The sequence below is a fragment of the Lissotriton helveticus genome, chromosome 4_1 (assembly GCF_964261635.1).
Source record: "Lissotriton helveticus chromosome 4_1, aLisHel1.1, whole genome shotgun sequence".
NCBI classification, from domain to species: domain Eukaryota; kingdom Metazoa; phylum Chordata; class Amphibia; order Caudata; family Salamandridae; genus Lissotriton; species Lissotriton helveticus.
This window is the reverse complement of record NC_136063.1, coordinates 139224335-139241416: the sequence shown is the minus strand read 5'-3', so window position 1 is coordinate 139241416 and position 17082 is coordinate 139224335. Positions and strand designations below refer to the sequence as shown.

At 47.2% G+C, this 17082-nt stretch overlaps 1 protein-coding gene across 2 annotated transcripts in view; it reads right to left on the bottom strand.

The window, feature by feature from the left end:
• PPP1R16A (protein phosphatase 1 regulatory subunit 16A) overlaps positions 1 to 17082 on the bottom strand; it is a 338867-nt gene that overhangs the window by 34300 nt on the left and 287485 nt on the right. For both annotated transcript variants that reach the window (XM_078686548.1, XM_078686549.1), the window contains exon 6: positions 1021 to 1146. In XM_078686548.1, the coding sequence (XP_078542674.1) occupies positions 1021 to 1146 (126 nt within the window). The remainder of the gene's footprint in view (positions 1 to 1020; positions 1147 to 17082) is intronic.

The window sequence follows — 17082 nt, the reverse complement described above, 5'->3', positions numbered from 1 at the left end:
GTAACAATGTGGGTATTATCTTCTTCCACCGTTCACGTGCACTACAATGTACGACAAGGAGCGCCGCTGTCCCTTCATACTTCAACAGCACTGACTGGACACTCGGGCTACTCACGAATCTGCTTTGGGACCAAGGACTGCAGCTCCGCTCCTACGCCGATGATCGGTAGATCTACCTACAGGTCAGTGCCCCGAAGGAGGAGCTCACCTCTGTGTCTGAGTGACCAGCTGAAATTGAAAGGACAGAACAATGTGTACAGGAGAGGATTCTCTAAAATGTCGAAGGAAAGCAGAATGTACAACTTTGTAGGGGCGGACTTTCGGATAAGATGCACCATCCTCTTTGGTCTTGTTGGAGCAAAAGGCCAGGGATGAATCTTCAAATATTTCCTTGCGCGCACGGTTGTTCCTTAAGACTGTTACAACCAAGACATACTGGTTTCTCTGAAGTACGAATGAGCACACAATCGAACAAGGACGGATTCTTTCCACCACAAGATTGTTTGGGTTTTATCATAAAATTCAGAACCTGAACTTAAAGGCCCAATTCTTCATGTTTTTATCCCCTTTGGTCAAGTGGTGAAAAGTGTTGGCCAAGTGAACCGTGAGCCTGAGTGGCGTTCTAGGCACACGTGATAGTATTAAAATTAGCAATTCCATGCAAGCACTCTTAGGATATAGTCTGACCGTACGTCAAGGTTCCGACGATATCTGCTCAAGGTACGGTATCCACATGAAGTTCAGCTATGGTGGTCAAGATATCTAATGATGGAAATATAGACCATCAGGCTGAAAATTCCCTCTAGGAACAACTGCTCCAGTCCACAGTAATGAGCATCAACATGTGTGTATCAATGGCCCTTACACTTACCATGTGTGGCTCTCATGGGCCAGCCCCTTTCACTCTGTGATCAACACCAGTAAACCTCATGTCACACAAATGCACACAAATACATACACGTACAATTCAGTGGCTTGTTGCAGTCGTGTACCACATATGCGGCCACCTGTGCTACTCACCTGTCCCCAGCAGGCTGCGGCGTGTAGGGGCTCCCACCCGTCGTGATCTCGGATGTTCACCCGGGCCTTCTGTTCCATCAGGAGGTCCGCCGCCCCGAGGTACCCGTTTGCCGATGCAATGTGCAGCTGAAAGAGACCCACACACCAGCAGTCAGGTCACCTTCACTGCTCACTGCCCATGTCTCAAGCCTGACTCACTTACATCCCCACTAACCCCGCAGAGAGCTCCGGAAGTAGCATGGATGCATTTACATAGGCATAAGAGTTCAGAAGGGGTGTGGCTGCATTTACATATGTATTTGAACTCAGACGGGGGTGGGACTGCATGTACATAAGTATCAGACCCAAGAAGGGGCTGAGGCTCTATTTATATATGTACTAGCTTACCCATCACGCGTTATTGCGAACTCCGAAGAAAGGAAATTCAAGGAAACTCGTCATGATAACTTTCAATTTACATTGTGTCATTTTTATTGAAACGTATTCATTTTAATATGGAAAACATTTCAAAGTGTCGTTTTAATTCTATTTATTTATTCGAGTGCTTGTGGATACACGATTTTATGTTTTTCCCTCTGGTGCGTACATCAGTATTCAAAAGATTATGAGGGCCCTGGGGGGCCGATATTTAAAAAAATGTTATGCTAGAAACCTTCGCGGGAGTGTACTCAACAACTTCCCAAAGTTTCATGGCGATCGGATGAATGGTGTTTTAATTCTATTTATTTATTTGAGTGCTTGTGGATACACGATTTTTTGTTTTTCAGTCTTGTGCGCACATCAGTATTTGAAAGATTATGAGGGCCCTGGGGGGCCGATATTTAAAAACAATTTATGGCAGAAACCTTCGCGGGAGTGTACTCAACAACTTCCCAAAGTTTCATGGCGATCGGCTGAATGGTGTTTTAATTCTATTTATTTATTCGAGTGCTTGTGGATACACGATTTGTTGTTTTTCCGTCTGGTGCGTACATCAGTATTTGAAAGATTATGAGGACCCTGGGGGGCCGATATTTTAAAAAGAATTATGCCAGAAACCTTCGCGGGAGTGTATTCAACAACTTCCCAAAGTTTCATGGCGATCGGATGAATGGTGTAGTAATGCATATGCCAGAAACGTTTGCGGGAGTGTACTCAACAACTTCCCAAAGTTTCATGGCGATCGGATGAATGGTGTAGTAATGCATAAAGAACACCCAAGAAGGGGCTGAGGCTCTATTTATATATGTATGAGACATCAGAAGGGGTGTGGGTGCATTTATATATGTATTTTAACTCAGAAGGGGGTGGGACTGTATTTATATGTAAGGACCCAAGAAGGGGCTGAGGCTCCATTTATATATGTATGAGACCCCAGATGGGGATATGAGAACTTAGAAGGGGATGTGGCTGTATTTACATACTTATGAGACCTCAGAAGTGAGTGGAGGAGTTTTACATATGTATGAAACCTCAGAAGGGGGCTGTGACTGCGTTTCCATATATGTGAGACCCCGGATGGGGTGGTGGGTGCATTTACATATGTATGAGAGCTCAGAAACGGGTGAGGCTGCATTTCCATATTTATGAGACCCTGGAAGGGGGTATGGCTGGATTTACATATGTATGAGACCCCAGAAGGACTGTGGCTTTATTTACATGTGTGCGAGACCCCGGAAGAGGGTATGAGACCTCCGAATGGGGTGTAGCTATATTTACATATCTATGAGTTCTCAGAAGGGGGTGTGCGGCTGTATTTATATACATATCTGAGAAAGCAATACGGAATGTAGTTGTATTACATATGTATGAGGCCTCAGACATGGATGAGGCTGCATGTACATAAATATGAGAACCAGCAAAGGGGTGTGGGTGCATTTGCATATGTATAGAACCTGGGAGGGGGTGTGGGTGCATTTCCATATGTACGAGATTGCAGTAGGGAATGCAGCTGCATTACATAAGTATCAGAACTGGATGGGCCAGCATTTACATATGTATGAGACCCCAGAAGGGTGTGCGGGTGCATTTACATTTGTATAAGGCCTCAGTAGGGGATGCATCTGCATTCCGTATGTGCGAGGCCCTGGAAAAGATACAATTATATTTATATATGAATGAGATCTCAGAAGGGGTGGGGCTACATATACATAGGTATGTGACCTCAGTAACCTGACCTCAGTATGGGGGCGTGGCTGCATTTACATAAATATGAGACCTCAGAAGGGGCTGCATTTACACATGTATGAGACCTCAGTAGGGGGGGCGTGGCTGCATTTACATAGGTATGAAACCCCGGATGGGGCGGTGGGTGCATTTGCATATGTATGAGACCTCAGTAGAGGATGCAGCTGCATTACATATGTATGAGACCTCAGAAGGGGTGGGACTGCATTTGCATATATATGAGACCCCCAGAAAGGACTGTGGCTCTATTTACATATGTATGAGACCTCAGAAGGGGGTGGGACTGCATTTGCATATATATGAGACCCCCAGAAAGGACTGTGGCTCTATTTACATATGTATGAGACCTCAGAAGGGGGTGGGACTGCATTTGCATATATGTGAGACCCCCAGAAAGGACTGTGGCTCTATTTACATATGTATGAGACCTCAGAAGGGGGTGGGACTGCATTTGCATATATGTGAGACCCCCAGAAAGGACTGTGGCTCTATTTACATATGTATGAGACCTCAGAAGGGGGTGGGACTGCATTTGCATATATCTGAGACCCCCAGAAAGGACTGTGGCTCTATGTACATAAGTTTGAGACCCTGGAAGAGGGTATGACACCTCTAAAGGGGGTGAAGCTATATTTACATATGTATGAGTTCTCAAATGTGGCGTGGCTGCATTTACAAATGCATGAGACCTCAGAAGGGGATATGGATGCATTTACACATGTATGAGACTTTAGAATCAGAGTGAGACTGCATTTACAGATGTATCAAACCCCAGAAGGGGATGCAACTATGTTCACTGATGCTTCAGAGCTCACAAGGGACCCTCACGCGCCCTCGTCCACCTGCCGGACGTGCTCGCCCATTGGTCCCTTACACCTCGATGTTGCCTGGGCACCCTCGCCCGGGTGTCTGGCAGCAAGGGTGAGTTCAGCAAAGCTCACTGGCTATGCTGGGCCTGCTAGTAGCATGTTTCCGGCCTAGCACCAGTAACTCTGCTCCATCAGCTATCAAACAAACCGAAACTGTGACACATATATATCCTCATATTTACACAAAATTACACTAATATACAATGAAATTTATACACAAATAAATGACATTTACAGCATAACTTTGAATGAATAAAGTGTCCACATAAGTGCCATTCTTCAAGGCACATGATTATATGATGTACAGTTTTGTCTAATAGTTTTGTGTTGTATGTAGGGTGTACAGGATGTGGACACTATTCATTCAAAGTTATTCTGTAAATGTCATTTATTTATGTGTAAATTTCATTGTATATTAGTGTAATTTTGTGTAAATATGTGGGTATATATGTGTCTTTTTTGCTAAGTAAATGTCTTTTTGAAAAATTATAAAAATAAATATAAATCAGTGGTATAAATAAAAATACCTGGTCGATCTAGACAAACAGTGTTTTCGACCTTCTTGAACGTTGGGTATAAATGTAGGTGGTTAGGCAATTTTGTGTTTTTCTCATTTGAATAGGGTCCAGCCTATCCACCTGTCCTCAAGGGCCTAACTCCTTAGGTTTTCCAAAAATGACCTTATCAGCTCTCACCAGCCCCCACTGCAATCACCAATGATCAACCACACCACCTCTGCTCTCCACGCTGACCTGGATCCATCCCCACATACCCCACGCTTCTGCAGAAAAGGGTGGGGTGTAGGTATTGTATTCAGAAAATCCCTCACTACAGTTCTCACTCTCACACCAACCGAACTCCCATCAACATTTCAATACCACAACACATCCGTGAAAGCAAGCATTACCACTATATATCTGGCGCAACACTCCACTTCTTCAAAGAGCTTGACACCATTCTTGAACTATGTGCACCTTCCAGATTCCTAACACCCCATTCTGTTTTCTAAAATCTCCCACTAATCTTCCATCATTACTAGCCATTGTTTATGCTGCACACTGCTCCTAAACAAGCACTGCCAAAGTCAATTGGTGTGACCTTGACCATATTATATAGCCTCAGCAAGAAGCTGTGCAGCAAAGCAAAAAGCAGAACAAAAACACAACGCAGCCACGTCATTATGTCAGCATGTACGTGCTCTTTTATGAATGCACAACTATAAAATGATGCAGGCACCGTTGTTTCAATTTATTGATTCGAGATGGATCAGTAAATACATTTAACAAAAGAAATATAAGTAGCGCTAAAGCTCTTTCAAGGCATATAAGCTGCCAGAACTTTGTTGTCTGGTGCTAAGCAAAAAGAAAAATATTATATATATATATATATATATATATATATTCACTAAAAAAAAACATAGGTTATAGACCATATATAGTTAGGAATTAGCATTTAAAAAACCTTATTTTACTCACACAAAACCATTGAAATTCGCATATATAGTTAGTTGCACTAACTATATATCGTTCACCCGCAATCCACTGCTGATGATGTCACATATTACATCATTCATGACATGGTCAGTGACATCACTGATGACATCACTGATGACATCTCAAATGACATCACTGATGACATCACTGATGACATCACTGATGACATCACTGATGACATCACTGATGACAACATCCAGTGACTGTATGTTTCTGTAAAGTTAAAATATGTCTTACATATTGAAGAATGAGTGGATTTATAAGTGTCTGGATGAAGGATTTAGTAGGTGCATGACTGACTGTATGAGTGAGTGATTAAATGTGTCTCACTGAGTGCATGGGTTAGTGACTAAACTGTCTTAATTTCTGCATCATTATATCTTTTTTTCTGTAAACTGCTGCATGTGTTGATCAGTAGCTATATGAGTAACTATATGGGTTATTGATTGGTTGCCCATGTATTTGTATGGGAGACTGAGTGTGTGTGTGGGTGTCTGGGAGGTGTATGACTCTGTGCATAGATGTGTGAGCAGTTGATTCACTAGATGTATGGGTTCAAAAGTGCATGTGGAAACAGCTGTATGGGCGGTTGACTGTGTGCATGAGTGTATTGGTGAGTGAATGGATATCTCAGTGCTACATGTCAAAGTAAGTACGTATGTAAAACACAGTACATGTGAGAGTTGACATATATAAATAACTGTGCATAGGAGCCAGTGAAGGTGTGAGTGGCTGTATGGATCATTGTGAACTTGTATCCGGGATTGTATAAGAGAGTAAATATGTGTTAGTATGTGTTTGAATAAGTAAGGTGTGTATAACTGTATAGTTGAGAAAATGGAGGTGTGATTGATTCTTTGCATGACTGACTAGGTGTGTGTGTAACTTCATGGATGAGTGACAGTCTGTGAGTGTCTGTTTACACTGAGTGTATCTAAGGTTATATTAGAGTCTGAAGAAGTTCATCGTATTATCACATGAATGATGTCATCAGTGATGTGATCAGTAATGTCAAATGAGATGTCATCAGTGATGTCATCGGTGATGTCATTTGCGATGTCATCAGTGATGTCATCAGTGATGTCATTTGAGATGTCATCAGTGATGTCATCAGTGATGTCACTGACCATGTCATGAATGATGTAATATGTGACATCATCAGCAGTGGATTGCGGGTGCGCGATATATAGTTAGTGCAACTAACTATATATGGAATTTCAATGGTTTTGTGTGAGTAAAATAAGGTTTTTTAAATGCTAATTCCTAACTATATATGGTCTATAACCTATGGTTTTTTCAGTGAATTTTCAAGGTTTTTTAAATGCTAATTCCTAACTATATATGGTCTCTAACCTATGGTTTTTTCAGTGAATTTCAATGTTTTTTTAATAGCAAATATCATAAGCTGTCGAATGTCAAGTACGTGGTAAGTAAAAACATTTTCGTGTTTATGCACACTGATCTGCTTTGAATGCTGCCCCCCCTCATTTCTATTAGGAGTACTCTCTCTTTGCAGATAGTGAAGGGTAGTTAACGCAGGCCTTTGCCCCCGTTGTAATCCGTCGTGCCTGCTTCTCTCTCCATTTGATTGATTGTTATCCAAGCATTTACTGTTTTAGAATTGGTTCTCTTTGGTTCATTCTCTATTTACAAACAAGCACAGAGTCGCAATACTCTGTTTAGTCTTTGCAGATAGTGAAAAATCGTGTAAAAAAACAAAAGGGATCGAGCAAAATCAGTAGGCCACTAATGGGATCTCTTTTTGACCTCGCTAAAATAGAAACATTAGGAACAACCCCTCATGAGAAATATGAAACTAGTGAGAGGTACCGAGCTCGACGCCATGATGGCTGCAAGACAGCTCGGCTCCGCCACCCACCCCGCCCAAAATAACGATAAACTCTATGCAAATATTACAAATATATACAACACACCAGCAAAGTAACAGGGTAAAACATTTTATTAAATAACTATTTACATAACTATTTTATACTTTTTGTTGCCCGATCCGGCTAGCTCAATCGATCGAGCATGAAACTCATGCACTCTGATAGTTCAAAGTTTTGAGGAGTGCTTGTTAGACTGTCTGAAGCTTATTTGCACCTGCTACAGCTTCACTATTCTCAATGTAAGTGGGGGCTGTTTGAGGACGTGACTGCATTTGAAAACAATGTGATGCGGTGCCTCCCTGAAACGCTTGACGGAGGCCCCCGAGGGACGGTGTGATGGCGCGGACTCGGAGGGGGCGCTTGGCTCCGGCCCCCTCCCCAAGTCGTGTTGCCCTGGTGTGGCCTGAGATCGCCCCCGACATAGGTGGCCGGCTCCCGGGGTTAAGCGGAACTTTTTGCCTTTTGGTGACTCTTCCATTATGGACCTTGTCCCACAATCCGTTTGACCTGAAGACACGCTGTAGTGGGGTGCCCCTTTACCGTTTCAGTTGCCATTCCGCCCGCTTTTGCTACACTGTGCCTCTTCCGCTATTCAGCTGTTTACCGCCCGCTCTTGCGACTACAGCGTTTCGCTCACCATGTAGTTGAGTTGCTCCCGCTCTTGCGGTGCAGCGATAGGCGGCTGCCACAGGACTCTCAAAATGGCGGCCGGCTCTTCAGATTTGGGCGTGGTCCACTAAAATGGCCCTGCGACACCTTGGAACTCGGACGCTTGTCTGCTAGGGCTTGGGCTCCATTCTCGAAAGCGTCCCCTCAGCCTTGAAGATTCTACAAAAGTCTTGGGGGCCCCCGACTCCCGCAGGCTTCTGGTGGGGAGCGGCTGCAATGATTGCTCGTGGAATGGCCACAACGGAGCTACGAGATGGTGGTGCTCTCATGCTGACGCCAGCTTCAGTCTGAAACATCCAGAAACACTGTAGACTACCAATTCGATCAGTTCCGGTAGCGCCCCAACGTGACCCGGTAGAGAAGAACTTGCCCTCCCCTCTTTGACTGATGGTTCTTGTTGCCTGTCCCTTCTGTTGTCATTTAACAGAACTATTTAGCCTGCTGAAAGGGGTTGTGTTCCGACCGCTGGTTGGTGGAGACATTTTGACTATATTCTGGACCTGCGTTGTCACGTAATGCGTCATATGACGCGCCGCGTTAGCGCATCCGGAAGTGCTCCGATGCGCGAAGCGCCGCTTCCCGGAAGCGATCCGGGGCGCGGCGCGCAGCGCGTAACGTAAGCATAACAGGTCATGTGACTTGTTAATAAAACTTTTCATTGGTTCATTTTACTTTTCTTATTCTAATGATGAAAGGCTTGGTCATATGACCTAAAAATTACACTTTTTATTACTTTCGAACATTATTTTTTCTTAAACATATATGTTATAATGTTCCAGGCTAATGTACTTTCCCGGAAAATTTACAACTGTCCTGCAAGTAAAATATATTCCTTTTTCGAGAAAAAGGGCGTTTCTTCGTCCCATGACGGAGCCGTTGAGCAAAAGAGGCTCGGCCTGCTGTCTTAGTCACCGATACGCCTGAATATCAGATTCTTATCGATCACTTTATGTTGCAGGAGTAGAAAACACAACAGCCCTTGACCATTTATCTTTACTGCGTACCTGCGTATTATACCTTTTACCCTTCATGTAGTTGGACTGCTTTATTTCACTTGCCTTTTACTGATTCGAAAACAGTGACTATTATTAAAAACTTTACCAATGTAAATACTACTACCATGTTTTCTTTTAAAAACCTTTATTGTGAAAATGTCAGTATACAAATACGGGCCTATAACCACGTGGGCCGGCCACGGAGCAAACTGTAATCGTATATGATGAGGAGACATTTACACTGTAGAGGAACGTAACGGGCGGGCCATTAGGTTGCAAGAACTAAGGTGTCTAACAGTTGCGGAATCGGTGGACGTACATTTTATAATTAAAAAACGACAGGGCCAGTTACAATAAAATTATCTAGATATACATTTGCGGGTAAGTACCATGGGTGACGTTAATTCGAACTTTCAATAGTACAGTAATCAATAACACATCAGAACTTAATATCAATAGGGATGTCGAAATATTCAATCAATTCTCGTCCCCGCCCGCCATGTGCTTCAAAACTGCATACGTATCTCGTGATATCAAGGTTGTGCAACCAGTACACAACAAGGAGTTACGAGTCCCATTTATTCCGGCGCCATTTTGGGCGAGGACGGGCAGGTCCAGGATATAGTCAAAATGTCTCCACCAACCATCGACTATGATGATGTTCATATGCTGTATTTATTAGAGTAACACTCATCTGTCCACATGAAATTTATTTGCCACAATTACCATAACTATATTTTTTTTGGTTCCTCTGGAGAGTACATCGTGGCAGATGAGGCAGGTAACGTACCGGGCATTTACCTTTTTTGCATGTAGAGGAAAGGAAAAAAAATTCGAGCGTCCGAGTTCTAAGGTGTCCCATGGCCATTTTAGTGGACCAGGCCCAAATCCAAAGAACAGGCCGCCATTTTGAGAGTCCTGTTGCAGCCGCCTGTCGCTGTAGCAGCAAGAGCGGGCTAAACTCAGCTAGACGGCGCTCCATTGAAGTAACATAGACTTGCTGAGGATCTTTCATATTTTCAACACACACCAGTGCGGCAACTTGCTAGACACCACCTTGGTGCCATCCTGATCTCGGCGCCCCACTGCAGATGAAGTGCCTCCACATGGAGGGAGAGACTCGTTTGCGCCGCCTCCCCCCGCTTCTCAGAACTCTGAACTATGACACCACCTCGGTGCCATCCGGATCTTGGCGCCTTGTGCTGGTTCCGGCCTATTCACACATCGGTCCGCTACTGACGCCACCTCACAGGCCAACGGGGCGCCCCAAGCCGACTTTCGGCGCAGCATTGTAGGATGGCCACACCAGTGCGGCAACTTGCTGGACACCACCTCGGTGCCATCCGGATCTTGGCGCGTTGTGCTGCCTTCGGCCTATTCGCACATCGGTCCGCTACTGACGCCGCCTCATCTTGGGGGCGACGCACAGCATCACATTGCTTTCCAATGCAGTCAGATCCTCAAACAGCCCCCACTGACTGACGCGAACTCACAGGCCAACGGGGCGCCCCACGCCGACTTTCGGCGCAGCATTGTAGGATGGCCACACCAGTGCGGCAACTTGCTGGACACCACCTCGGTGCCATCCGGATCTTGGCGCGTTGTGCTGCCTTCGGCCTATTCGCACATCGGTCCGCTACTGACGCCGCCTTATCTTGGGGGCGACGCACAGCATCACATTGCTTTCCAATGCAGTCAGATCCTCAAACAGCCCCCACTGACTGACGCGAACTCACAGGCCAACGGGGCGCCCCACGCCGACTTTCGGCGCAGCATTGTAGGATGGCCACACCAGTGCGGCAACTTGCTGGACACCACCTCGGTGCCATCCGGATCTTGGCGCGTTGTGCTGCCTTCGGCCTATTCGCACATCGGTCCGCTACTGACGCTGCCTCACGTGCCAACGGATTTTCTACGCTTTTTATAGCCCTATGCCGCATAACAGGTCATGTGACTTGTTTATAAAACTTTTCATTGGTTCATTTTACTTTTGGTTTCCTAATGATGGAAGGCTTGATCATATGACCTAAAAATACACTTTTCATTGGATTAAAAAAAATTTTTTTCCCCAAACGATGAAAGCCCCACCTTGTTTCTTTTTTTTTTTTTTTTAAGTTTCAAAAACCTTTATTTCGTTGTCAAACAAGTTACAGGGCGCACTTCTCGCAGCACAGTAAGGCCGGGCGCCGGAATTGAAACAGCACATACAGTCACAATCACGGATTTGAACACAGCCTGTTTGCCGACATCCCGGAGGCCCGGCGGCGCTCAAGAATAGCACGGTGTAACAATATGCAATAAGTATGTGGCCGGCAACTCAGCGCTGTCATTCCTGCAACCACTCAGTGCCCTTTGCAGTGTGTTACTAGCAGTCGTTCAGCCCAACCCCTATTGCTGCAAACCCATACCCCCCGCTCGTAAAAGAAAACAACTACTACCTACCCCAACTAACCCCCCACCCATTATTGTCAATTGTGTGTCTGCCCGCACCACTCCTCTAGTTGGATTATCCGAGTGTCTCCTCTGGCAGCTGCCGAGGGGGGGGAGGGAAGAGGAAGGAAAGGGAGATGTGTCATGCGTCCCTGGCTAGCCGCCCAGCCTCCTCCCACCCTCCAACCCGACCCCCCAGCAGGCCCAAATACTCACATTAAGTGTGCCATCAGTCCCAACCCACTCTCTCAATCCATGCTAGAAACCGTATCCGTGTATCTATCCTAGATCTTCCTCCCGCCTCCGGCCCGTTCCCGATCCCTGACTCCCCGTCACCTCTGGCTCAGACGAACCAACATCCTGCTCACTGCCCTCCCCACCTCCGCTGACCTCTGCATGTGCCTTGTACAGACTCCAGAAGTTCTTGGGGCGACTCTTAGGGGGGAGCAGTTCACTATATACTTCCGATTGGGTGCAGCAGTATAACATGTCTCTGTTCCATTTCTCCTTAGTAGGTAACGGGCCCCTCATCCAGCAGGTGGCGGCAACTCGTCTGGCCATAAGGAAAGCCACATCCACCATACGCCGTAATGCCACCGGAAGTGGCTTCGAATATCCAAGCAGGGCCAGCGCCGGGGAGAACTCAATCTCCGTATTCAGTAACAGGCTTATTTCCGAGAACACTTCTCCCCAAAATATTTGGATCCCAGGGCAGTTCCATGCCATGTGCAGGAAGCCAGCAACTTGTGCATGGCAGCGTTCGCACTCCGGGGACTGTCTCAGACCGTATCTGTGTAGTCTCTCCGGCGTGTAGTAAACCCGGTTCAAATATTTGAAATGCACTAATCTGTGCCGTCCGTTCAGTGAATTTTTTTTCGTGCTGACACAGCAATAGGTCCACATTGCATCATCTATCTGCGTCTGCAGGTCGTGCTGCCACTCTGCTCTGGCTTTGGAGGGTAGGAGTTGTTTATGACAAACTCCCAATTTATTTAGGTTCGTTACCAACTTGCGAGAGGACACTGTCTTAATGACGTAAGTGAGTTCCGGCAATTCAGATGGCTCTGCCAGCTCCGGGCCCAAGATTTCCTGCATCACGCTACGGAGTCTGTGATATTGAAAGCGTGTTAACAACGACGCTTCAGCCCGCACGGGGGGCAGCTGTTCCCATGTCTTCACCGTCCCATCTATGAACAAGTCTTCCAATTTCGTGATCCCAAGATCTGCTAGCGATCTTGTGACTCCTCTCTCCATCAGCAGAGGGAGCCATATTGCCCATTCGATTGGCATGAGGGGGGAGTACAGTAAATCACATCCCTGCGCCTTCGCCAGCTCATGCCAGGCATGGTTCGTGGCTTTTATGGAGTCAAGCTGGCCAATCCTACGGTCCACCGGAAGGCAGACCGTGGCCGGCAATGGCGTGGGCTCCGCGAACAAGCGTTCTAGGATTACATGCGGAGTGCGAGGATGCCCGTGTATCCACGAGTGCAAGTGAGCTGCCTGTGCCACCCTGTAATATCTTTCCATATCCGGGGCACCTAGGCCCCCCATTTCATATGGCAGTGTCAGTACTCTCCATTGAATTCTAGGCTGTCCACCCCCCCAGGCAAGTCGCGTTAGAGCTTGTGTCAATTGCTTGAAGAAGGCCTTCGAGAGGACAATAGGTAAATTATTGAACAGAAACAGAAACCTAGGCAGAACTACCATTTTCACGATAGCAATCCTACCCATGAGCGACAGGTGGAGCCTGCACCATATTTCTACGTCATCAACTAACTTGGAAAACGCAGTCCCATAGTTCTCCCGGAGCAGAGTTTCGGGGTTCGCGTGAAGTCGTATTCCCAGGTATCGTACCGGGTCCGTGGACCACTGCAGCGGATATTCCATCTCGAATGGTTCCGTGACTGGTGTTGGGGGGAACACAACTGACTTGGCCCAGTTGACCTTTAGGCCCGAGAGGGCCCCGAACCGCACAACCTCTCTGATCACTGACTTAAGGTTGGATTCCGGATCCCGAACATACAGCAGGGTATCGTCAGCATACGTGGAGACACCAATTTTGTACGTCGGGAAGTTGATACCTTCAGCCGCGTGATATTCCCTAATAGCGCAAGCCAAGGGTTCCGCAATCAAGGCGTATAAGAGCGGGGAGAGGGGGCACCCCTGCCTTGTACCTCTACTTATTCCAAAGGCGTCTGTGACATAGTCCCCTACTCGCAGTCTGGCAGTGGGTGTATGATATAAAGCCCCTAACATTTGCAGGAAGGGTTCTCCCAACCCCAATTTCCTCAGCACCCTGACCATGAACGGCCACTCGACGGAGTCGAAAGCCTTTTCCATATCCAGGAAAACTGCGATCGCTTTTTTGTCTTGTCGGACATGCTGCATCGTTCCCAACACCGTACGAATATTATAAGTCAAGTTACGATCTGGGACGAACCCGGCCTGTTCCGGGGCCACTAGGTCTGGGACTAGGAGGGCCAAACGTGTGGCCAGAATTTTTGCATAAAGCTTGGCGTCTATGTTCAATAAGGAGAGTGGACGATAGGAACCGCACAAGTCGAGAGGTTTCCCAGGTTTCAAAATTGTGACTAAAAGCGCTTCACTCATGGTCAGGGATACACTCCCCTCCTCGCAGATGTCGTCAAAGAGGGCCAACAGGTGAGGAATCAGTTTGTCTAAGTATACCTTAAAAGCCCACTGTGAGGCCATCCGCCCCTGGAGCGCTTCCGTCACGCATCCCTCCCAAAGCGTCCCTAATTTCGTCCTCTTGTATCGGTGTCGACAAGAATTCCCTCTGTGCATTCGTCAGGAAAGGCATTTTAATATAGCTAAGGTAGTCCTCAATCTCTTCTTCCATATGGGAAGCCTTAGACTTATAGAGGTCAGCATAGTAGTCTTTCAATTCGCCTATAATCTCAGACTCATCTGTCAGAACCTCTCTCTGTGGCAGTTCGGAGTTCCTCTATTACCAACGGTTTCCTTTCCTGTCTCAGTATTCTGGCTAGGACAGAGCCAGGTCTGTCACCCTCCCCATAAGTCCGTGCCGTGGCGTATTTGCCCATGTGGTGCACCTCCCTATCTGCCTCTTCATTATATTCAGCTAGTAGTGTTTTGAGCTGTTCTGCAACGGCAGTGTCCGGATCAGTGCGCTGTCTAGTCTCGGCATCCTGCAATAGCGATTCAAGGTGTTTCAACCGCTGTCGAATGGCCTTTAGCACACTGGAGTGTTTAGCCATAGCCATCCCTCTAATGTAAGCCTTGAATGTGTCCCACAGCGTTTGGAAACTATCAACTGACCCCAGGTTAGTCTCAAAAAAGGTGTCTATGTCATTCGCGAGCTCCCCTCTAAATACTTCATCCAGCAAAGAGTAGGGAGGGAATCGCCACGTGAATGGGGGAATCCTCTTAGTAGGGGTCTCTAGGGTCAAAAGCAGCGGAGAATGGTCCAACAGAGTCCTTGGGAGTACCGTACATCCCCGGGCCCAAGGGAGAAGTGTTTGGGATGCCAGGAAGTAATCAATTCTCGTGTGGATGTCGTGAAAGGCTGAGTAGTGTGTAAAACCCCCCTGCATGGGATGTTTGTAGCGCCACACATCCACAATGTCGAGTTTGAGAAGTTCTACCTGCATCAGTAGTGCCGCGGCAGAAGGTGGACGGGATGGCCCTCTGGATCTATCCCTGGTAGGGTCAAATACAAAATTGAAATCCTCACCCCAAAGCATATTAGAGGAAGCGTAAGATCTGCAGAGCCTGGCCAGTGACGCATAGAACTCTGGATTATCAAAGTTCGGCCCATACACGTTTATCACTATAAAGTCATGTCCTTTTCCCACACACCTGGTTATCAAATAGCGACCTTCAGAGTCAGCCGCCAATAGTGTCTGCTTCAAGTGTGAACGAGGATTCACCCATGTTACTACCCCTCTGGAGTGCGTAGTGAAACCCGCTGCCAGGCTATTACCCCCCATACCTCTAGTGGCGTGCATCTTACTCTGAGGGGGGAGGTGGGATTCCTGTATGAGGGCCAGATCAATATGGTGCCTGTGTAGGTAGTGCAGCACTTTCCTGAGTTTACGGTGGTAATTCAGCCCCCTGACATTCCAGGTAAATACTTTCAGTGTAGTATGATCATCATCTTCAGATGCACCATTCAACTCAGCCATGATAGATTAAAAGTACAGTGTTTGTGCACAATAGACTCTCCCGGCTGGTAAATTGTCTCTGCAGGTACACACCCTGTGTGAACATTCCATGCCCAGCATAAACATTCGAGAGTATGCGGAATTCAAGACACACAACCATAACCGTGCTGCAATAATATCCCTCCACCCAACCACCCCCCCACCCACTGCAGGCCACCCCCAACCTGGCCAGACAGAACCCCTCCCCATTCCCCAACTGCAAACTTGAAACCATTCCCTGAGTACTCCCCAATGAAGGTAGCTCGGGGACATGCTGGGCCAAAGGCTCTAGGGCGGAGGTCACCATGTGAGTCACACACTCGTGTGTTGGTGAACTATCGCTGCAGACTAGCCCTCAGCGCCATTACCCTAAACAAGTTTCCCACAACGGACACCCAATCCAGGGTGCTACATGACACACCGCAGGCATCCCTCCGACCAGTGTCCCACACCCTACCGCTATGAAGGACCGTGTGCAGTTGGGAGTAGCAGTGGGCGCTAGACATAGTACTACACAAGAACAAGCCAATGTGGCTCCCAAAAGCATTATAGTTCACAGGGTGTGATGCCGGTGTAAATGAAATGAAACTATCTCACCCAGCTGCCACCAGGCAGCAAGTCACAGAGTGCAGGCCTCTCCGCTTCCCAGCCATAGGTCTCTACTGGTGGTCGCTCTAAACGATTGGTGTTCAGTCCCTTAATGCCAAAAGATTATATACACCCGACAGTAGTTCAAGCCTTAGATAGGGCAGGTGGTCATTCCTGTTCGTCAAGGTGGCTATCGTCGGTGTGGTCCTCAGCCTGTCCGCGCGGGCTTCTCCGTTGTTCCTTGGCCCACTCCTTCAACGACTTCTGAAGAGACTTAGGGTCCGTAAAAAAATGAGAATGTCCCTGCCGATTGACCCGTAGTTTCGCCGGATACAGCATCGCATAGTCCAGGCCTAGGTCTCGCAATTGCTTCTTGTAGGGGGCGAAGTGTCGTCTCTCCTCCTGCACTTTCGCCGTGAAGTCAGGGTATAAGGAGACGTCCATACCCTCGAATTGCAGCTTCCCCTTGTCCCTGGCCACCCTCAACGCCGCGTCTCGATCCCTGTAATTCAGTAGTTTAGCTATGATCGGCCGCGGCGCAGCTCCCGTGCGAGGGCGCGGGCCTAGCGTGCGGTGCGCCCTCTCCACTATGAACATCGGGGAGAATACATCATCGCCCAGCAGGGTGACCAGGAGCTTCTCCACGAATAGTTCCATCTTCCCAGTCTGGGTCGTCTCCGAAATCCCCGTGATGCGGATATTCGATCTTCTGGAGCGTGCCTCCAAATCCTCTGACTTGTCTTGAATGACCTGCAGTAGCCTGGAGAACTGCTTGCGAT